This window comes from Alternaria postmessia (assembly GCF_024291825.1).
Source record: "Alternaria postmessia strain BMP 2775 chromosome Unknown scaffold_81, whole genome shotgun sequence".
In the NCBI taxonomy this organism is placed as follows: Eukaryota; Fungi; Ascomycota; class Dothideomycetes; order Pleosporales; family Pleosporaceae; genus Alternaria; species Alternaria postmessia.
This window is the reverse complement of record NW_026260154.1, coordinates 14,558-36,658: the sequence shown is the minus strand read 5'-3', so window position 1 is coordinate 36,658 and position 22,101 is coordinate 14,558. Positions and strand designations below refer to the sequence as shown.

Genomic DNA, 22,101 nt, shown 5'->3' with positions numbered 1-22,101 from the left:
GACCCCCGTTGGTCTTCAAAGCCACATACACATCAGATACAACACCACGACACAACGAGACACAGTTGAAGAGGCTGCTCGCAAGCATTACCATTATGTAGCTAGAAGTGTTTACTTTCGCTCGCAGTTTCTGTGAATGCCTGCAAGATCTATGTGTCAAAAACGTGTTACTTAATCATTCCCTGTCATTGCTCCCTGACATGCGGTAGACACCACTGTCGCGTACCGAACCACAAAAAGTCTCAAAGAAGGCTCCGTCAGCATGAGAAGTTCCTGCTCGTCTATGCGTATAAACACCGGTCACCGTACACTCCAAATCCGCTCCAAGCTAAAGATAAAACGACAAGGGGGAAGGAAATCAAGGGCAGCCGAGCGTACTGCGAGTGCGTATGCTATGGGCTAGAAACTGGCATCGACTCGTCGTGGAAGGCCGAGTTCTTATACGGCCTTGTCGCCGATGAGCTTGCCGATACCGTTGTAGACCTGGTTGGTCGAGTCGGGAGCGTAACGGGGTCCGAGAGAGCCAAGAACGAGGAACATGCCGATGACAACAGCGGCGAAGACCATCAACTTGCGGAGAACGGGCCTGGTGTGGCCAAACTCCTGCCACTTCATGCTGCCCTGGCCGAGGTACTCCTTCAACTTCTCTCCGCCGAGCTTGTAGTACACAAGACCACCAAGCGCAATAGCGTAACCGAAAGCCTGGAGAGGGGTGACGGGGTCCTTGAAGAGGAACATGGAGGCAAAGACGAGGAGAATGTCCTTGAGTACACCGGAGAGGGTAAGGACGAGCGAGGAGGTCTTGCCAATCTGGAAACATGTAAGTAGATGCATGGCAAATGGACAATGTGCAACATACCAAGAAAACGACCGAGACGTTGAGCAGGAAAGCAACAGATGCGTTGGCCAGCAGAGTCATAAGACCGACACGGTCCACATCAGCCATGGTCATCTGGGGAAGCTCGGTGAAGAGCAAGATGAATCCGTTGATGACAGCGCAAGCAGGGGCGTAGTAGTAGAGGGAGACGAGCGGGTCCATCTTGAAATCGGCACCGCTGAGCAGGCGCTGAACCATGACCAGACGGACAGCCTCGAAAACGATACCAGCGCACTGGAAGAGGAAACCGATCATGACGAATTGGATCTCTCCCATCGAGGCAATGACGACACCAATAACGATGAAGGACACATTTCCGAGCGTCTTCAGGTTGACAGGCGCAACTCCGAGACCCCAGGTGGTGAGAAGGACGGCGACGGGCATAGTAGCCTGCAGAGGTCAGTAGCTGCCACATTGTTCATCTCCGGTCTTGACGTACCTTGAGCATTTGGATAAAGGCCACACTCAGGTAGAGGTATGCCTGGTTACCGCAGATCAAGCTCATACTGAAGAAGATACCGATGGGAACGATGGCTCGCAGGTATACGCGTCCGGTCATGGGCACCTTTTTCCTCGAGTCGAGGACGGTGGTGAAGCGGGCGAGGATCTGGGTCATGACGGTCGCAAATACCAAATGCCATGTTGTCAGGAAAATGGGAAAGTCTGGTGCTGGCGTTAGAATGCGGCGTTGCGGCGGAGCAGTAGAGTACACGTACGGAACTTGGCTGTATCTAGGATGTACTTGTTGAAGACGATTGTGCTGGAACTGAGAGTGATCCATGTTCTGCAGCATTGTCAGTACGTCGTGTCGTGCATATTGGGATTGAGCTGACCTACGCAATGTATACTGCAGGATGGAAAGATGGCGCCTCGGGCTGGGGCTTCTGCGCCTCTGGGTTGACAGTCGGGAGCACAGGCAGGGCTGTGTCGCGCGACGCCTCTACAGAGGATCTCATCTTCTCGTCTGACATGGCTGCGGGTGGTGGCTAACGAGGGACGGTAGAGGTGTTGGTGAAGGTCAAAGGAGGTGCGGCGCTGGAGAAAGCGTGGTTGCAGTTGCAGTAGCAGTGGTAGTGGGCTAGCGCTGCTGACTGATGATGTCTTGCGCGTCCAAGGACAAGCGTGGCACAGGCAACACGAACACGGTCGAGGTGACTTGGTGCACTCGAAGCAAGAGGCAATGAGGAGATAAAGAGCGACAGAAGTGTTGGGAGCACTTGTAAAAGTGACGGTAATAATACCTCGAGGCGCTAGGGAAGGGAGGGGCGGAGCGGAAATCAACCTGACGACCTTCTAGAGCCGGCGCACAGGGGGGGTTCTGGTTTAGGAGCGCTATCACTGGGCAACGGCCAACTATGTACTAGAGCTGATATGAGGCAAGATGAAGATTTGCCAGGGCCGCGCGGGATTTTGCAATGCTCGATGAGGTGAAACTGATCTGCTGTGGAGCCCTCGATGGACGCGCAATCGACGACTGCTGCGAGCCTCCCCCAGCCATGGCGCCGAAATTTTGAGCCGCCTTTTAGCAATTGCTTGTGTAGGTGTGTACGCGTACAGTTCTCCCTGCAGAGAGCGGCCGAAGCGACCGGTCCCACATGTCTCTGGAAAGGTGACAGCTTCATGCACATCGCAGCACCCATACTGCTGCCACGCGCAAATTGTTTACATTGCAGGAGCCACGCCGTGTCGCTGAAGTAGCAGGGTGAGGCGCACAATAGGGGTAATGCATGCTGCTGTCGCTGCCGTACAGAGGTACTTTCGCACACAAGGCTTGATTGCATGGTCGCACTAGCACGACACCAAGTCGATGCGTCGTTGATCTGAAGCTGTAGTCCCCCAGAGATAGAGTCGGTCAAGCTTCACTACGGTGTTGCAACAAGCCAGATTGAGGCTCCACCCGCGGGAACGTGCAGTGGAACACGGTGACACAGCGCGCAACGACAACGGGTCCTCGAAGCCATGAACGTGTTGCACATATGGGGTGTGAAAAGGGAGGCTGTCATGATACGCAGAAGACAGCGGCCAATGAAGATGCCCATGAGCAGCCATGTTCTGCCAGATCGACGGTCCCCGTGGCGGCTTGCCCCTTTTCTGGCCGTGGCCTGTACAAGCGCTCCAAGCTCTCCCCCAGCCGAGCAGGCGAGTCCTTCGGCGGCTGGCCCCAGCTGTACAGTACCCTGGACCCGCTTAAAGCAGTATCGCCCTTGGCGTGCTTAGTTTATCGCCAGCTATATTCCTCCACCACGCCCCAAGAGTTTGGCCTCTGCTCCACATTCCTCTATAACTACTGTTGCACTGCTCGCGCACCGAGTACATGCTGAACTACGCCCGCCAGACTTTGAAGCGAGTTCCGAGTTTTCAGGAAATACTACAAGGCAAGATGGGATCCGCCAAGGAAGAAATGTATGTTCACCGCCTGCCCACCTTGCATCCTTCGGGAGCACGCCCTGACAATGCCACAGTTCTGTCGATGTGCTCGTTATCGGTGCTGGTCCGACCGGTCTCGGAGCAGCAAAGCGCCTGCACCAGATTGTACGTCCAACAGACACCTCCTGCAAGTGGCGGGGCAAGTGCTAACAACCGCAGGACGGCCCCTCATGGCTGATTGTCGACTCCAACGAGACACCTGGTGGTCTAGCTTCGACCGACACCACTCCAGAGGGCTTCGTGAGTATCTCCACTGCCAATTGACTGCCATTGTCTAACACTGCCCCAGCTCTACGACGTCGGTGGCCATGTCATCTTCTCCCACTACAAGTACTTCGACGATTGCATCGATGAGGCCCTTCCCAACGACGACGACTGGTTCACCCACGAGCGTGTCTCCTACGTCCGCTGCAAGCGCCAATGGGTCCCCTACCCATTCCAGAACAACCTGTCCATGCTGGACAAGGACGACCAGGCCAAGTGTGTTGACGGCTTGATCGACGCCGCACTTGAGGCTCGCGTGGCAAACACCAAGCCCAAGGACTTTGACGAATGGATCATGCGTCAGATGGGTGTTGGTATTGCCGACCTCTTCATGAGGCCATACAACTTCAAGGTCTGGGCTGTTCCCACCACCAAGATGCAGTGCCAATGGCTCGGAGAGCGTGTCGCTGCTCCCAACGTCAAGGGCGTCATCAACAACATCATTCACAACAAGACCGCAGGAAACTGGGGTCCCAACGCTACCTTCCGCTTCCCCGCACGAGACGGTACCGGTGGTATCTGGAAGGCTGTCGCAAAGACACTGCCAGAGTCCAAGACAAAATACGGCGACCACGCCAAGGTCAACAAGGTCGACGCCGACGGCCACAAGGTACACTTGAACGACGGCACAGTCGTCAACTACAAGAAGCTCGTCAACACTATGGCTGTTGACGCGCTCGTCGAGGCCATGGGCGACAAGGAGCTCATCGACCTCAGCAAGGGTCTCTTCTACTCAAGCACACACGTCATTGGTGTTGGTCTCCGTGGCGAGCGCCCTGAGCGTATTGGCGACAAGTGCTGGCTCTACTTCCCCGAGGATGACTGCCCATTCTACCGCGCCACCATCTTCTCCAACTACTCGCCATACAACCAGCCACAAAAGGACGTCAAGCTTGCCACTCAGCAGCTCGCAGATGGCTCCAAGCCCAGCTCCACCGAACCCAAGGAGGGTCCATACTGGTCCATCATGTTGGAGGTTTCCGAGTCCAGCATGAAGCCCGTTGACGAGAAGAACATGCTCAAGGACTGCATTCAGGGCCTCATCAACACCGAGATGATCAAGTCCGACGACGAGATCGTATCCACCTACCACCGCCGCTTCGACCACGGATACCCCACACCCTCGCTCGAGCGTGAGGGCGTTCTCACCAAGCTTCTCCCTGCGCTCCAGCAAAAGGACATTCTGTCGCGTGGCCGCTTCGGCTCATGGCGATACGAGGTCGGTAACCAGGACCACTCGTTTATGTTGGGTGTAGAGGCCGTCGACCACGTTGTTAACGGCGCTGTTGAGCTGACCCTCAACCACCCCGACTTTGTCAACGGCCGCAAGAACGAGGAGCGCCGCCTCAAGGATGGTGCCCAGATCTTCGCTCAGACTCCCCTTGCTCTGAGGAACAAGGGTGTTGAGTAAGCGCATACACATTAGATGTTCAGCATGTGCAGTTTCGGAAATGTTTATGGGATACCACGTTATGTTATGAGGGACGGGAAGACATGGAGTTGGTGCATTAGTGCGGACTCTAGGTAGAGATAGGTGCATCGCTTCGCATCTTGAATAGATGTAGAACAAAAATATACTTTTAGACTTGCACATTCACACATCTTGTCCTCGTACATGAACTGTTTGAATGATCTTAGCCGCCATTGGTGACATGTATCCAATACTCAACACAACCTCTACCTCCCCGATCGATCGATCGATCGCGAGAATACATTTTCACTTGTACATGACTAGCGATAATAACCGCGGGCATACTGATTGTCGCATCCTCATCTTGTTAGACTTGTTTTCGAGTCGTAGCAATCACACCACAGTGGGTACCCCCCACCCATGTATAATCAACGGGCCGATTCTGTATGCTTGCCAACCGCTATAATCTTTCTTTGTTACACAGTCACCGCTGTGTTCTTAGGGACGCGTACAAGCGTTGGATTGACGGGTGTATTACGGAGACTCCGGAGATGGAAGGACATGTTGAGGGTAGCTAGACAATGCAGGGTCTGCAGGATCTTGCAGATGACAGCATGTTGTACACCGTATTGTGGCATGGGGTAGGTAGGGCGAGATGGAGGAAAACGCGGTTATGTGGCGAAAAGACGAATACCGAGTTGGAAGGTCGATGGTAACGTGGCTTTTTGAATGTTGACTTGAAGTGCATGAAGCCGAGAGTTGTTGTGCGTGTGGGCTAGTTTGTATGTAGGTCATGAAGTATGCCTTTTCTTCTACACACGAAGTCTAGACTAAGCCTTGCTTGCCCTAAACTTCCTCAACACCTCCCTCTCCTCGTCATCCCTAGCTATGCTTTCTTCATCGCCTACAGGGAGTCGCTGGTGCTTCCACTGCTTACCCCCTGCGCCATAGTCTGCGCTGACTTGTGCGTCACCAACAATGACCCATTTGTAGATTGTCAAGCCCTCCAGTCCTACAGGTCCTCTAGAATGGATCTTGTTCGTCGAGATGCCGACTTCAGTACCAAAGCCATATCGCTGTCCGTCGGCCATGCGTGTACTGGTGTTCCAGTAAACAGAAGATGAGTCGACGGCAGCGAGGAAGGTCTTTGCTGTGGCTTCTGAGGTCGTCAGGATAGCATCTGTGTGATGAGAGCCGTGTGCGTTGATGTGGTTTATGGCTTCATCGACGTTGGTCACCGTTTTGATCGCGAGTATGTAATCTAAGAACTCAGTGTCGTAGTCCTCTGGTCCGGCTTCCTGGAGCAGTGTTGCGGAGTGCGGGTCTAATTTGCCTTTGAGTGCGAGCAGAGAGGTGGGATCGCAGCGCAGCGACACTCCCTTTTGTAGCAGCGCCTCAGCGACAGTGGGAAGGGTGGAGCTGAGGGCTGCTTCCTCAACGATGAGTTGTTCAAGGGCGTTGCACCCGGCCGGGTAGCTTGCCTTTGCGTCTAAGACGATCTTGGCGGCTTTCTCAGCGGGGTAGTCAGCGCAGAGGTAAGCTGAACATATTCCGTCTGCGTGGCCGAGAACAGGAATGGTGGTGGTGTCTTTGACGTAGCGAACCAGCTTGTTACCACCACGAGGAATGCAAAGATCGATGTATGTGTCTTGCTTTAGTAGGTCGGCAATGACATCGTGTGTTTGGACTAGTTGCAGACAGTCGGATGGGACTGCTGTTGATGGAAGAGCTTTGGAGATGATGGATGCAATAGCCGCAAAACTGTTGCTAGACTCACGGCCACCCTTGAGGATAGCTGCATTTCCGGACTTGATGGCAAGCGCAGAGATGTTGGCGATGACTTCAGGCCGAGCTTCAAAGATGATGAGAAGCACGCCAATAGGACATGTTATCCTTGACAGTACCAGGTCATCGTCTAGGAGGGTTTTCGCGGTGGTCTTGTTGATTGGGTCTTCCAGATCCTTCACGTCCAATATTCCCTGCAGCATATCCTCATATTTCCCCGGCTTCCCCAGATCCAGTCTCTTGACTAGACTTGCACTTAGCGTGCCTCCTGCTGCAGCCTTGTTCGCAGCTTCCAGATCCTGCGCATTGGCCGCTAGAACCTCCTCTTTTCCAGTTGCTAGTGCGGCATGGATAGCTATCAATGCGGCATTCCGTTCCTCGGTAGACAAGACGGCGAGTTTCCGGGACCCGAGTCTTGCCGCCTGAGCGACTTGGAGCGGCGTGGCGTTGGTTAGAGACATTATTAGAGATACTTGGTGAGGTGGTGAGACCTAATAACTGATGAATTCTTTGCGCACGCGTGACTCAGAATACCTAGTCTAGAGGGGGACAAAGTCTGAGGCGATTTTATCGGAAGGATCGTATGCAGGGTCTAGTTCCGCTACGAGTACTATTGGTAACTAGAGGCGGATCGTACTGCAGCTGTATGTGGAGGCCGCGTTGGGTCCAAAGATAGGTACAGATGCATGCTGGATGCATGCGCCACATTTTGCCCAACGCCACATGACTCGGCGCCACACGCGGGGAAGTCCGTGATGCCCTCGTGTTCCCTACAAGGTATCTTACCTACTGCGCAGTTCTTGGAAAGTGTCTACACGACGACCAAAGTTGTTGAGAAGAAAGAAATTGGGTTGCGTCATACCCAAGATTTGTTCTTGCTCGGGCCTGACGTGGCTCGAGCTTTGTGGTGGCTGGGTGGCTGGGAGGTTGGGAAGCATTGTCGCCTCGCCAACCTCGTTCAAATCCACCATTAACGATCGCGAGAGAGTCTGACCCGCTCTGTTAGCTTGCTTGACACCTCATCATGTAGGTCATTGCTTAGAGATGGCTGGTACACTACAAAAGTACAATGCTGGCCGGGCCGCTGCACCTGCATCTTACCCATAACCTCTCAAGTGCTGAGCAGGTAATCAACCAACCAAACTAATCACCACGACATTCACACGTGCTACTCTTTAGTACTCGTTTGATACCACAGCACACTTAGAGCATTACATCGCATTACATCGCATCACTACACCATAACCCCGACGCATCCCGTCGGCAACGCTCGCTATCTGCCATCTTCGTTGTCACATCACCACCAAGATGCGCTCCACGATGCGAGCACTCACTGTTCTGGCCTCCGTCGCCCTCTTCGCTCGCTCCAACGCCCAGACATGGTCCAACTGCAACCCAACTCTACGAAGTGACTGTCCCCCGGACTCCGCCCTCGGCAAAACCGTCAACATTGACTTCTCGTCCGAGTCGGAGAGTTTCACAGCACAAGGCAACCCTACATACGGTAACGACGGCGTGTCTTTCACCATCAGACAGTCCGGAGACGCACCCCAGCTTACTTCGCTGTGGTACATCATGTTCGGAAAGGTCGACATTGAAGTTCAAGCCGCACCGGGCGCGGGTATTGTCAGCAGTTTCGTGCTGCAATCCGACACGCTAGATGAGATCGACTGGGAATGGCTTGGTGCAGACCCCGATGAAGTACAATCCAACTACTTTGGCAAGGGACAGACAACAGATTACAACCGTGGTGCTTTCCACTCTGATCCGGGCAGTCAGTCAGGCTTCAAGAAATACACCATCGAATGGACCCCAGAACAGATTGTCTGGCAGATTGATGGTACCACGGTCCGTACGCTAGAGCCTGCGAACGCCAACAACCAATACCCTCAGACACCTATGCAGATCAAGTTCGGCGCATGGAGCGGTGGTGATTCAGCCAACCCCGCAGGTACCATCTCTTGGGCTCGCGGTCCCACCGACTACTCCCAAGGCCCCTTCAGCATGAAGGTCAAGTCTCTCAAGGTTCAGGACTACTCTACCGGTACTCAATACGTCTATGGCGACCAAACTGGCACTTCGGGATCTATCAAGTCTGTCGGAGGTACCATCTTCTCTGGTGGTAACGCTCCTGTTGCCGACGCACCGGCCATCACTGCGACTGCTACCGGACAGCCCCTGCCCTTTACACCTCATCAGACCTCCGATTACGTTCGCCCCAGCGTTTACCCCTGGATTCCCGACCCGTCGGCTACTCCCACTCCGCAACCAACGTTTGCAAACTACCCCGGGCTCCCGAGCGGGTGGACCGTTTCGGATTCCGGAAAGGTTGTTCCACCCAGCTCAGCCACTGTCAGTAAGCCTTTTGCGACCCCCTATCTTATCCCGATAACAAAATGCTAACAATCTTCTGTAGATGTCCCCTCTCGGTTCCTATACCTCATCGCCGCAAGCTTTACCTACGGGTTCCTCCGACAATGGGCCTAAGACAGTGACTGGATATGACGATCGCGGCTTTACCACTATCCGTACGATATACCCTAGCAAAACACCAGCGCCGACTATCAGCGAATTGGAGAACAATGCTGCGACCGGAGTCCCCGCAGCGCCTGCACAAGGCGCATCATGGAAGCTTATGGTCTCGTCCATATTACCATGGGTCATCGTCCTGGTTCACATCCCTGGATGTCTCAGCCTCTAGGCGCGCTGGACCGACTTATGGGATATGATGGACTTCGGTCCAGCGTTCTACATACTAGGCGTTGGTATCGTCGCGATGAGTACATGTGTTAGGAAATGTTTTACGAAAGGATATGTTGGTTTCAAAGTCTCGATCAAGCTCTGGGCTGCACCTTGGCCAGGCATGACCTGGAAATGGAGTTATCAAAACAAGGGAAGCAAAGACAGAAGACTTGAGTACCTTAATGTTTGGATATGGCTACGACTGCTTTTTGGATTTTAGTTGCATAGCGTTGGTTTGGGTTATTGTTAAATATCATAGCGTGGATGGGATTGAGGATTGAGCTATTGCTCTTTTGAACGTTAGACTAATGACGACTACGTCGCAAAGTAATGAATTACTACCCTATGAAACCTGTCCTCACTGTCTGATTCTCGACTGCCAAACTGGAAGATGCTTGGCACTTTTTGAAGAGTGTCTGCTCCGAATATCAACTTTGAAGCTTAAGATATGTATCGAAGTTTGCAAACGAGAACTTAGGGCACTTTTTGACACCAGGTGCAACTCGCGGGCAATAAATCTCCCTGCATTGCCATCTCTGGCTAGCTTCTTTCGTGATCAGGGTCCAGGTATAAAAGTCCCGCTCTGTCACCAGGGCATTCAGAACAACCTTTTTCTAGAACTATCAGACCATTTCCACATATAGGGACCATGTTTGTCTCACAGAAGGTGATTGCATGCGGTCGTCACACTCTATAATTATCAAGGAGATGACAAGGTTCAAAAGGTCCAAAACGCCGGAATGGACTTTTTGAAGAATGCTAGTATACATAAAGAATTAAAGCTCCATCCTATTCATGCTGTAAGTCCGAAAATCATGTGCTTTCTCCTCCATCTCAAACCGAAACAGGGAAAAAAGAGCAAGTGCCTAAACACGATCTTGGCCATGCATATCACACCTTCGATTATTCCGCCAAGTACAAACCTAGCTCAGCCTAAGATGAGCAAGCCGGTTGTTTAGTATAATTCCAACTCTTTTCTGGGCACTCTCTCTAGCAAACCCTTAGATCCACATCTAACCGCCACGACCACCATAGGGCTGGTGCCTGAAACCACCACCACCACGGTGACCTCCACCACGGTAGTTCGCGCCTCGGACACCAGCGTTCTTAGGGCCAGTGGGGGCGTTGATGGGGGCTTGACCACCACCAGCAGGGGGTTGGCTAGAGCCCTGGCGAGAACGGTTGTTCCTAAAGCCGCCGCGACCGCCTCCAGGACCAGAGGGGATGTTTGGCTGGGGCGCGTCGTCGTACATACCATCCCAGCTCTGAGGTCCTCCCTGAGCGTTACCGAAGCCGGCGGGGCCGGAGAGTTGCTGCTGGCGGCGTGCCTGCTGTTGTTCGTATTTTTGCTGTTCGAAAGCGAGTTGATCTTGAGCGGTGTAAGCTGGGCGTGGACCACCGGCACTCTGGCCACCTTGAGGATTCATCATACCCGGACCACCTTGACCTCCTGGGCCTCCACCACCTTGCATCTGTGCCATCTGCATCTGTTGCATTTGCTGCATCTGCATTGGGTTCATTCCACCTGGACCACCCATCATCTGGGGGTTCGGAGAGCCATTGCCGCGGTTCATACCTTGGTTCATCATCTGCTGTTGCATCTGCTGCATTTGCATCGGGTTCATACCACCCATGGCAGCCATGGGGTTACCGGGCATACCACCACCGGCTTGTTGCTGAGCGAGGGTTTGCTGCATGGACTGGAAGTACTGTTGCATTCGCTGCCAGTACTGAGCCATCATGGCAGGGGACATGGCGCTGTTGCCACCTTGGCCTTGCATGTTTCCACCGTTATTGTCATAATTGTTGCCGCCACCTTGGCCACCGTTACCGTTGTCGTTGAATTTGTTGAACTTGTTCCCGCGGCCGAACTTCTTGTTGCCGTCGCCTCCATCATCATCACGCATGTTACCACGAGGTTGAGCACGCTTGACTTCAATCTGCTTGCCGAGAATTTGTAGGGGACCGCGTAGAGTAGCGTCTACGGCTGCATCACCATCGAAAGTAACGAAGCCGAAACCTCGGGGTCGGCCAGTCTCCTTGTCCATCATAAGTGTGGCATCGACGACGCGACCAAACTGCTTGAAGAAGTTTGTAAAGTCTTCCTCAGTGGCTTCTTGGCTGACGCCACCGACAAAGATCTTACTCGTTCTTTCCTGCTCTTCACGAGGAATCGCACGCTTCGGATCGATCTGAACAATGTTAGTCAGTGCTTCGCATTTGAGCGGGTATAGACGTACAATCTTGCCATCAAGGTAATGCTCCTTGACCATGACAATGTTGACGCACTTGGGGTCCTTGAACGTGAGGAAGCCGAATCCTCGAGAACGTCCAGTAGCAGCATCACGCATGACGGTACATTCACTAACTTCACCGAACTGCGAGAAGTAGCCCTTGAGGGAGTCTGTTGCAAAGGGTTAGCAAGGTTGTGCGTTTTATATGTAATTGAGTGGACCAAGACATATTTACATACCTTCTGTAGTCTCCCAGTTCAGTCCGCCGATGAACATCTTGCTATGGCTGAAGTCAGTAAAACAATCATAAGTAGCGACACTATCAGTAAACTCAAAAGAGAAAAACGAGGCGCATCATATGGTATCCGTAGCTGTTCAGTTAGAAGTGCCTCCGCGTAGAGGCTGGTAGCGGTGTTGTTGTCGAAAACACCCTTGTCGAAATATGATGAGCTGGAAATATAGGCTCAACGCCCATGATCCCTCTATCGCACCTTCAGCCATCATCCTTAGAAATGGATATAGCAGAACACAATCCCAAGAGGTTTTTATCGTAACGAGGTCCATGTAGCCGAGTTCGTCAAATTGGTCGTGCTGCACATTTGACAACTAATCGATTGGTGAGGCGTCCGGAGTAGTTTTGCCAGTCGCAGTAATGTAGAGGACGCAATTCGTGTTCTATCGTGGATGATTGGAAACTGAGCTGAGAACATATGCGTTGATATCGTAAGGCTCCTTTCTTTGCAGCAAGGCGTCGCTCGCTCGAGGACCGTATGCGGTCGCAGACGGATGGCTAAGCGAACCCAACTCCTGCGCCGCATCCTACTCAGGACATGTCGACTTCGTGGCGTGCACCAATCATATCGACCAAGAATGCACTCCACGTACTCAAGTCCAAGTTTCGAGGTGCAAAAGTAGCCCTTGCAAAGGCACAGTTTGATTCGGATGAAACGTCTGTGTTCTGCTATGAATTCGAATGTAGAAGTCTCAGACTATCTCACAGCTCGGTAGCTATCCTTTGCTTGCGTTGCTGGTACGCGCTATCAAGTACCTAGGTTTATATCGACATGAGGCGCTGCCAAAGTTGGGCAAGCCGCGATAGTCCCTGCGTAAGGCGCGTTGATGGTTGCTCTGAGCATCGCTGAGCGACTGACTCTTATTTTCCAGCTTCTTCCAACAACCAAAACTGGTGGCCCACTTCGCCATGCTTTGAGCGCCTCACCAGTGGACGACATGGACCACAATCTTTCGCAAGGTGTCTAGCTCCTAGGCTTTTATCCCAGACTCTGTGCCAACCATGGCCCCTGGTGCTTTGAAATGCGCGACAGACTGAAGTGTGCAGAGCTTGTCCTCTGATTGTGCTCGCAATGTATTCCATGAATAGTTCGCCTCTCTCATGTTGTCGAACGCTCTAGCACGATATCCTATGCGGCCGTTGATGGCGATGGTCCTGGCAGCGACGTGCTCTTGTCTTCAACTATAACATGCGATATACATGTTCTTATACCTTGTGATGCGCCTCTGGAAGATCATGATCAAACTGGACACTGCACGACTTACCCATCTTCTTTCACGTTGATTGGGCCATAGTTGTCATCATCTACGGGCGCATTGTCGTACGACTGGTCACCCCCAGCATTGTAGCCGGACTGGTCCATGTGCGAGTCCTGTTCGCCCCCAGCTTGAGCTGGCCAAGAAGATGCAGCATTATGACCATTGTCATGTGTAGAATCTTGAGGCGGCGCGCTCACGGGCTCGGCTTGGGTAGGTTCGGGTTCCGTCTTGGGGGCTGGGGCAGGTGCCGCTGCCGCTGCCGCGGGCTTGGACGTGGGCTCGTCATCGTAGCTAATGCGTTGTTAGTAGATTGTCGCAAACTGCGATCATTCTTTAGTCGCGCTGAGAGCACGTACAGATCATCAAAGATGTCGTCCTCGTAGTTTTCGTCGGCCATGTTGGAGTGTTAGAGAAGAGCTTGTTAGAGAAAACGTGCAAAAGAGAAAGACGTATGAGCGCGCGAAAGTGAGGTCGCGGTTAGTCAGGCGCGATCGTCGGGTTGAATGGAAGGAAGGGAGGTGACAGAAGGAAGAGCCTGACGCTTGAGTGAGGAGATGAGAGCAGAGCAATGGGCAGGCGCGCTAGCATCGGGCTTGGCGTGGCAGGCGCGACGGATACATGCACGAGCCCTACGACATACCAGCCATATGTGTACTGGAGACAATAGCGATATTCTTGGAAGTATATCACTTCGAAAGAGAACGAACACCTTTGGCGCCTAGGAAGGTGTCAGGTACGACCTAAAGGAAACGAGTTTCTTCGTGCTTGCCCGGTAGAGCCATCTGAAGCTTGGGTTCATAGCGGGGCCGCCTCGAGACACAGGACAAGCGTTCACTTGTTCAGAAATGGCCTCTAAGAAGCAGCAGCAGGTTTGTCCCCCCAATCTTGTGCGCAATTCCTTGTTTGCTAACAATCTGCCAGGAAATGGTCCAGGTCGGTTCGTGTCCTTCCAAACCACAAAGAGCGTCATAGTATCCGGGGTAGCTAACATATCGCTTCCCTGCATACAGACCGGTCCTCGTACGTTACTACAGTCCCGTCGCATATGGGTTTCGGGTACTGATATCTCATGCGCAGCTCGGCCTCTCCATTCTGGCGCACAACATCCAACTCCGCTAGCTCACCGCAAAACAAGAAGGTCATCGGCGCATCCTATTCGCATGCCGACATACACAACTTCAGTTCATTGTATGTTGCTTCAAGTGCTGTCATTATGAATACGACTAATTGCTAAAAGGAGCGTCTCTGGATCGAACTCGCGACCCCGAACCCCGCCATCGACCACCCACAGTCGCGAGTCAAGCGCTGCACCGAGCCGGTCCAGTAAGACCGTGTCACCCCGTCCCGCACGAGCAACGTACAGCTACTTCCTCAATGATACCCACCAAGATTGGAACGATGGCGACGAAGACGATCCCGACAACATGTTTGAGGATGACGAGGACGAGTTCGGGCTACCGAGCATCGCAAACATGCGGAGGAAGGGTCGGCGGAAACAACCATCCAAGGCAAAAGAAACAACCGGACATGTTAGTAGAGAAAGCCTGGGCTCAACAGCGTGGCGCGGTATAGACAGTGGTGACATTGCAGAGGAGCGAGGTATACCCAACTACCCAACCGCGAAGAAGATCGAAGGCAAGATCCTACGGCCACAGTATCAAGAGATACTTCGAGACCCCGCAAACTCGCTACATCTTATCTCACATGCTACCCCACCCCCAAACGCGTCAGCTAAACAGGTCGAGGAGCACTCCGCACGGATAACAAGAATCAACAAGTTCAAGAGGATATTGCAAGCGAGCACCATATCATTGTCAGACCTGCGAGACTCGGCATGGTCAGGTGTTCCGTCCGAAGTGCGCGCCATGACATGGCAGATCTTGTTGGGCTACCTACCGACTAGCAGTGAGAGGAGAGTCGCAACACTGGAGCGCAAGCGGAAAGAATACTTGGAGGGGGTGCGGCAGGCTTTCGAACGAGGTACATCTGGCAGTGCTAGCGCCGTCGCCTCCGGGATGGCAGGCGGTGCAGCCTATCCTTCGACGAATCGTGGGCGGGGACGTGGCTTGGACGAAGCTATATGGCATCAAATCAGCATTGACGTGCCTCGGACAAATCCACATCTTGAGCTCTACAGCTACGAAGCGACTCAACGATCCCTTGAGCGGATACTATACGTGTGGGCGATACGGCATCCTGCCTCGGGCTATGTACAGGGCATCAACGACCTGGTCACCCCATTCTGGCAGGTCTTCCTTGGTGCCTATATCTCAGATCCCGATATTGAATTCGGTATGGATCCTGGCCAGCTACCAAAACAAGTTTTGGACGCAGTCGAGGCAGATTCCTTTTGGTGTCTAACCAAGCTTCTTGACGGGATTCAAGATAACTACATCGCACATCAACCAGGTATCCAAAGACAAGTGGCAAGTCTAAGAGATCTTACTACGCGTATCGACGACCAGTTAGCGAGACATCTGCAGAATGAGGGTGTTGAGTTCATACAGTTCAGCTTTCGATGGATGAACTGTCTCCTGATGCGCGAGATATCTGTCAAGAACACGATAAGGATGTGGGACACGTACTTGGTAAGTCACGTAGCCACTCTTTTGGAGCGCATCACTGACTATTTATAGGCCGAAGAAGATGGTTTTTCGTCCTTTCACCTTTATGTCTGCGCCGCGTTTCTCGTCAAATGGTCCGATCAACTGCGAAAGATGGATTTCCAAGAGACGATGATGTTCCTACAATCGTTACCAACGCGACAGTGGACAGAGAAGGACATTGAGCTATTGTTAAGCGAGGCCTTTATTTGGCAAAGTCTTTTTAAAGGCAGTGGCGCACACTTGAAGAACACAAGCTCAAGAGGAAGTGGTGTAGGGATGGGACCGGATTTTTGATCCCGCTGATGTGGCATAGTAGGTATAACAATACCAAAGCGCATCGCCAGCGCCTACCCGAGACCTACCTCTTATCATGACGAGATATGAATAATGCATGCTTGGTTTAGAAGGGCGTGACATCCAGTATTCTACAGCATGCTGGTAATGAAGCTGAATGTTTATGCGAACAACGGTCGTGATTCCCGAACCATATCAATTACCGAGCCAGCGACTACGGAAGCTACCCCGCGCTTTACCCCACTACGCGTCACATAATCCTCGCTGTACATTCAGCCGAAGTATCAGGTCACCAGTCTGGCATGATGCACTCTTGTTCCTTCAAAGACAACACAACATCCAGGTCGAAGACCCGCAGGTTCACCACACACCAAAGATAATCCAGCTCAGCAAAAATCTGACATGTCACCACGCTCTCGCCCTCCATTTCAGGATCTTCCACTCGACAAGAATGGCCCTCCAGGAAACGCATGGGGCCTCTACGGCGCAGACGACGAACTCGGCGCTCTAAACATGATCACACCGTCTGTCGTCAAAGCAGCTGCCCAAGAAATACAAACAGGTGACCGCGTCTCGCTAGACTGGTATCTTAACTTACCTTCTTATCCTTCGTTCAACCGGCCACAATTCTCTTGGAAAATGATGAACAAAGAACATCCAGATGGCACGAAGAGAACAGTCAACGATGATCATCTAGACTTCAACACTCAAGGAAGTAGCCAGTGGGACGGATTCAGACATTACGGATATCAAAGCGCAAAGAGATACTACGGCGGGCGATCACAGCAAGATATCGAGTCGTCGGAAGTCATCGGCATCGATCGTGTGGCTAACTCTGGTGGTATCACTACTCGGGGTATCATCCTGGACTACCCGCGATATCTTGAAAGAAAAGGAAAGAAAGGAGTGTACGCACTAGATGCGAATAGTATTACAGCAGAGGAGTTGGAGGATATGCTCCAAGAAACAGGTATCAAGACGAGAGAAGGTGATATGTTATTGTTACGAACGGGATTCACTCGCGATTACGCCAAGCTAGGCGATGAAGAGAAGAGAGCTATCAGGGATAAGCCGCCGGCGTTCTTGGGCGTGCAGTCGGATAAGCAGTCAGTACAGTGGATTTGGGAAAATGGGTTTGTCGCTGTTGGTAAGGATGCCCATCTCACTTCACCACATCTTATCTCATCTTCATTGCCACTTACGCCACGTTACCCTATCTCTCTATCCAAGACCAACCAACCACGACGTGACATAGACTGATGAATGCGCAGCATCCGACGCTCCTTCTTTTGAAATGGCACCTCTAGTAGGTCCACACAACGCCCCAGGCGGTCTCTGGGCGGGTGAATCCTGGGAAAAGGATATGCAGGGCGGTGGATTATTACACCAGTGGTTGCTGGGTGGCTGGGGTGTCATGATAGGTGAGATGTTTGATCTGGAGCGGTTGTGTGAGAAGAGTGAGGAGTTAGGACGGAGGTCTTGCTTTGTTAGTAGTGTGCCGTTGAAGGTATGTATTACCGATTGCTGAGACTGAGGTGAGAGCTAATCCTTGTGTAGGTACCTGGTGGTGTTGCGAGTCCGCCAAATGCTGTCGCGATCTTCTAATCGAATGTCTCTTCTCGTAGGACACGATTTTGAGAAGAGGTGAGCTACGTAGCTTTGAGGATGAGAAGATGGAAATGGGCTGATGTGGTGTTGTGGTAAAAGGTTTGGCGTGGTACAGTGGTAGCAAAGCCAAGCCGGTGCTTACTCTCATCTCCTCTCCGCTCTCGGAGTTTCCTCCATTGGCAAATGCATGGAATTATAACGAAATTGAACTTTGCGAATCTTTACGGACCGATCTCTACCGTACTTTGAGTTGATACAGGCGCCTTCTCGATGCTCTTCCGCGCTCCTCACAATTGAACCTGGCACCGTCGTCCTACAACAACATCCGAGTCATCGCTTCCTCCCTTATGCAAATCTGTCCCCCCAATCATGAGTTCAGTTGTGAGTATCTCAGCATGCGGGGAACCCGTCGCCCCGAAACCGGGTAAGCAGGACGGGTGGTATATTAGCCAAGACCGTTCGTACCTCATTACAAACGACACCAACATCATCTCGAACGCTTGGAAAGTATATCGCTATGACCAACCTTAGCCGCTTCTTAGATCATCCGCCTCATTCACTACTTTTTTGTTTCAGCTCCATGGGTTCTCGACAGCCGAGGAGATTGGTGTGGCGTTTTTCTCTCCAACATACGCGTTTACTGTGTATGAATTGGATTAGGCGGTTTGCATGTCAGTCATAGTATAAAGTTTGCGTGTCACGTACTGCGTACAACGGCTGAGGGACTTGGATCTGTGATGTTCTGGTGAATCTTTTTAAGGCAGTCGTTCGGGTAAGAAATGCATATATACCGCCCACCCGCTCCTAACTTCTACACTCTACACAAACCAGACGTCCACCAACTTCCTATACCTGTCAACAGTCATCACCATCAAAATGAATTCTTTCATCACCATCATCACTCTCCTTACCGCATTCGCAGTTGCCACTCCGGCCGTGTCCTCTCAGACCAAGGCTTGCACGCGCCCTTGTTTCTCGGAAGCAACAGAGTGTGGTGAGGGCTGGGTATGTCATTGGCTTTTCAATCTAAATGACCATGCGCTAATGCATATTAGGAACCTGTTCACTCTGGTGTAAGTATTTTCGACTTCCTTGCGGCATATTCTATTGGACTAGTGTCTAAGCTGATATTGGTAGGAATGTTGGTTCTGCTGCGAAGTCTAGAGGGCGGTTGGATGAAGCTGCGAAGGACTTGAGGCATCATACGAGGCAGATGAGGAGATGCTCGCGAGCTAGGTGAAGCCAAAGAGGTTAATTACAGAGAATGACTATAGGATGATCTACTCATGCGACACAATCGGGATTAGTTCTAGATGAAAGCAGTAGTATGGCATCATAAGTACAGTCTCTTATAAATACTAGCGTATGATATCTTGACTTCCACTTTCTCCTACTAGCTCTTGCTTTCGTAGTGTCGGCCAAGTGGATTGTAACCGAACAGGTACCCGAAAAGTAGGCCACTCTCGTTTGTTGGTCGCATTTACTGTGTTTGTGAAGAATCTCCGAAGATGATTGTGCGTCAGCCATAAGCTGAGAAGTAGACCCAACACGTGGTTTCGCGCCGGTCTGGAGCACGTTCGTTCAGGCTGTGCCGATTCGAGAACAATGGTTCATCAAAGGGCGCTTTTAGCGGGTAGCGAGCGTATATAGCCCTCCATTCGTCCTTGTTACCTCTTCAATCTAACATCAAATTTTCTTCCTCAACTTAAAACACAAAAGACATAATCAGAATAGCCAACATGAAGACCTTCGTCGTCATTACCCTCCTCACGGCCCTCGCAGTTGCAGGGCCAACTCTGACCCGTCCTACGCAAGCACCGCCAACAGTGCTTGCAACTCCTGAGGCCAGAGTCTGCACGCGTATCTGCGCTTCAGAATCGTTTATTAATTGTGGTGAAGGATGGGTATGGTGATCGAGTTTCGCTACGAGATTGAATATTTGCTAATTAGTGGTAGGAACCTGCGCAACTCGGTGTAAGTAACAATTGGACTTCGGTATCGCAATAATTATTCTGAATACCGAGCTGATGTTTCCAGGATTGCTGGGCTTGCTGCCGGGTTTAAGAGTCTTTACGATGGGTGAACCTGGATGGTGGTCGAACAACGGTCTTGGACGATATTGAAGAGTTTATCGATGATACGGATACGCTGTCGTTACTTTAGAAGCGCGCAAGATTCTAGAAGTGTGCGGAGTAAATAATTTGGGGATGATTGCTTAGTGTGAAGGTTTACTCTTCGACAAATTTTATCTTGCCTAGCTTCAACACCTGCTCTTTCTAGGTCAGCGCCTGCTGATTGTATGCTACTGTTAGGTCATTCTTGCTCAAGCATTAAGAGAACGGTCTCTCGCAAATCCTATGTTGACCGTGTTCATGGTATGAAGTTTGACAACATGGTCGTGTGGAATCCAGCGAGTATTCCTGTGAATACGTCATGCTGCTAGGGCGCATTCTAGAAACATGACTCTGTTTCGTTGCAGAACCAAAAGTCGACTCAAGCATCATCTCTTGTATCTTCGAAGTAACCTCAAGATCTTCGCTAAACCGTATCAAGTCACGTTCCTCGTCATTATGAAGCGAGTTACTCAGCTAGCTACAAGATGAAAGAATCGGGCTGTGTTAAGTAACTTACCCAGGGAGTGCTGCATTCATGGGACTCATTCCATCAGCAGAAAAAACAAAAAAAACATTCCGCAACTTCACTCCGATCATGTGACATTCGCATGAGTCTGTTGGGTTGTTCTACTTCCATGAGTTGGCATTGGAGGTGGTCTGTTAACTCCGCGACCCAATCACCTTTCGACCGCGCATCTCGTCCTAAGTCCGATCACGACGCACCAAAACAGCTGCCGAAAGAGATGCGCAATGTAGTGGCGCAGCTTCTACATGGAAAAGCCAAGATTGCGTAGACTTTTTGTCGCTCGAATTCCCAGTCGGTTGTGGTGTCCTTCTTACGCAGGAATCGTCCGTTGTGCAACGGACCGATCGAAGCACCGGCATTGCTCGTATGGGGAAACTTGCTCCAACAGCGTACCTACCTATTTAGGTAACATCAGGATATATATCTCTTGCAAAGTCGCCAGTACATGCTACAAAAATTCTCAACTTCCTCTTAACGGTGTCACTGTCTTCACTGTCTCCAGTCTCTCCAATAATCATACTCATCTCGTTCATCGTTAGTCATTGTATTCAAGATGGGCTCCCAATTCAGTCAAATGTTCCCACCCGCAGCCAAATTCACCGAATCTTCGCTTCCCAACCTGTACGGAAAAGTCTATGTTGTGACAGGTGCTTCAGCAGGCGTAGGTAAAGAACTCTCCCGCCTCCTCTACTCCTGCAACGGTACCGTATATGTAGCGGCCCGATCCTCTGAGAAAGCCTCTACAGCGATATCCTGGATCAAAGAAGCTTGCCCGCAATCCAAGGGCACATTGCACTATCTCCATCTTGATCTCGACGATCTCCATGGGATCAAAGCGTCTGCAGAGAGCTTTCTCACAAAGGAAACCCGATTAGACGTCCTGTTCAACAATGCAGGCGTTATGAGACCACCGAAGGGCACAACAACGAAACAAGGATACGAACTGCAGCTTGGAACAAATTGCGTCGCGCCCTTTCTCTTCACCAAGTTACTCACGCCCATACTACTTGAGACAGCGAAGAAAGAGCCAGAAGGCAGTGTGAGGGTAGTTTGGGTGAGCTCATCAGCTGCGCATGTCATCGCGCCCGCTGGTGGTGTGGACATGAACAACTTGGATTATAAGACAGATGTCAGTCAGATGACCAAATACGGGATTAGCAAAGCGGGAAATGTGTTTCATGCGATGGAGTTCCAGAGACGGTACCGAAAGCAGGGGGTTGTTAGCGTGGTAATTCACCTTCTTCTCTTTCCTCTGAACTACCCTGCTAACATGCGGAATGATAGGCGCTTAACCCCGGTAACCTCAAATCTGATTTGCAGCGCCATGTACCTGCACTCCAACTTTTCCTCATTAACATGATCTTGCATCCGCCTGTGAATGGCGCGTACACTGAGCTGTTCGCTGGCCTCGCGCCTGATGTTGCGAATCTCAATACGAGTGACTGGGTCGTGCCATTCGGCAGGGTTATGCAGGTGAGGAAGGACTATTATTCCGAAGCTGGTAAGAAGACTGCGAGCGCGTTTTGGGAGTGGAGTGAGAAGCAGGTGGAACAATACGTTTGAAGATTTCAGACCTGTGTGGCCGAGGAGAGGTTTCCTTTGTCCTTTCTCGAGATTATCTGGCGGGTATGGGTGCGTATGTCAGCCGTGCGGTGTTTGTGT

General features: G+C 51.6%; 9 protein-coding genes across 9 annotated transcripts; 6 read left to right on the top strand and 3 right to left on the bottom strand.

Annotated features, from left to right (window-relative positions):
* Positions 1-438: 438 nt before the first annotated feature.
* On the bottom strand, positions 439-1,848 carry J4E82_009046 (uncharacterized protein; the record flags this gene model as incomplete). The annotated part of the gene is made up of 5 exons (XM_051735275.1): positions 439-810; positions 860-1,267; positions 1,317-1,540; positions 1,594-1,661; positions 1,715-1,848. 5 exons carry the CDS (start codon positions 1,846-1,848, stop codon positions 439-441), a joined length of 1,206 nt encoding a protein of 401 aa, XP_051584951.1.
* A 1,343-nt stretch (positions 1,849-3,191) lies between these two features.
* J4E82_009045 (uncharacterized protein) lies at positions 3,192-4,979 on the top strand (the record flags this gene model as incomplete). Its single annotated transcript, XM_051735274.1, has 4 exons — positions 3,192-3,280; positions 3,340-3,409; positions 3,464-3,544; positions 3,594-4,979. 4 exons carry the CDS (start codon positions 3,192-3,194, stop codon positions 4,977-4,979), a joined length of 1,626 nt encoding a protein of 541 aa, XP_051584950.1.
* Positions 4,980-5,809: 830 nt separating this feature from the next.
* J4E82_009044 (uncharacterized protein) lies at positions 5,810-7,225 on the bottom strand (the record flags this gene model as incomplete). The annotated part of the gene is made up of 1 exon (XM_051735273.1): positions 5,810-7,225. One exon carries the CDS (start codon positions 7,223-7,225, stop codon positions 5,810-5,812), a length of 1,416 nt encoding a protein of 471 aa, XP_051584949.1.
* Positions 7,226-8,072: 847 nt separating this feature from the next.
* Positions 8,073-9,465, top strand: J4E82_009043 (uncharacterized protein; the record flags this gene model as incomplete). The annotated part of the gene is made up of 2 exons (XM_051735272.1): positions 8,073-9,116; positions 9,181-9,465. The coding sequence occupies 2 exons, from the start codon at positions 8,073-8,075 to the stop codon at positions 9,463-9,465; spliced, it is 1,329 nt and encodes a 442-aa protein (XP_051584948.1).
* A 1,054-nt stretch (positions 9,466-10,519) lies between these two features.
* On the bottom strand, positions 10,520-13,688 carry J4E82_009042 (uncharacterized protein; the record flags this gene model as incomplete). The annotated part of the gene is made up of 5 exons (XM_051735271.1): positions 10,520-11,698; positions 11,747-11,910; positions 11,980-12,020; positions 13,298-13,582; positions 13,648-13,688. The coding sequence occupies 5 exons, from the start codon at positions 13,686-13,688 to the stop codon at positions 10,520-10,522; spliced, it is 1,710 nt and encodes a 569-aa protein (XP_051584947.1).
* A 672-nt stretch (positions 13,689-14,360) lies between these two features.
* On the top strand, positions 14,361-16,191 carry J4E82_009041 (uncharacterized protein; the record flags this gene model as incomplete). The annotated part of the gene is made up of 3 exons (XM_051735270.1): positions 14,361-14,479; positions 14,529-15,879; positions 15,928-16,191. 3 exons carry the CDS (start codon positions 14,361-14,363, stop codon positions 16,189-16,191), a joined length of 1,734 nt encoding a protein of 577 aa, XP_051584946.1.
* A 402-nt stretch (positions 16,192-16,593) lies between these two features.
* Positions 16,594-17,796, top strand: J4E82_009040 (uncharacterized protein; the record flags this gene model as incomplete). Its single annotated transcript, XM_051735269.1, has 3 exons — positions 16,594-17,338; positions 17,463-17,698; positions 17,749-17,796. 3 exons carry the CDS (start codon positions 16,594-16,596, stop codon positions 17,794-17,796), a joined length of 1,029 nt encoding a protein of 342 aa, XP_051584945.1.
* Positions 17,797-19,538: 1,742 nt separating this feature from the next.
* Positions 19,539-19,863, top strand: J4E82_009039 (uncharacterized protein; the record flags this gene model as incomplete). Its single annotated transcript, XM_051735268.1, has 3 exons — positions 19,539-19,703; positions 19,756-19,773; positions 19,837-19,863. The coding sequence occupies 3 exons, from the start codon at positions 19,539-19,541 to the stop codon at positions 19,861-19,863; spliced, it is 210 nt and encodes a 69-aa protein (XP_051584944.1).
* A 1,129-nt stretch (positions 19,864-20,992) lies between these two features.
* On the top strand, positions 20,993-22,002 carry J4E82_009038 (uncharacterized protein; the record flags this gene model as incomplete). Its single annotated transcript, XM_051735267.1, has 2 exons — positions 20,993-21,667; positions 21,724-22,002. 2 exons carry the CDS (start codon positions 20,993-20,995, stop codon positions 22,000-22,002), a joined length of 954 nt encoding a protein of 317 aa, XP_051584943.1.
* Positions 22,003-22,101: the final 99 nt, after the last annotated feature.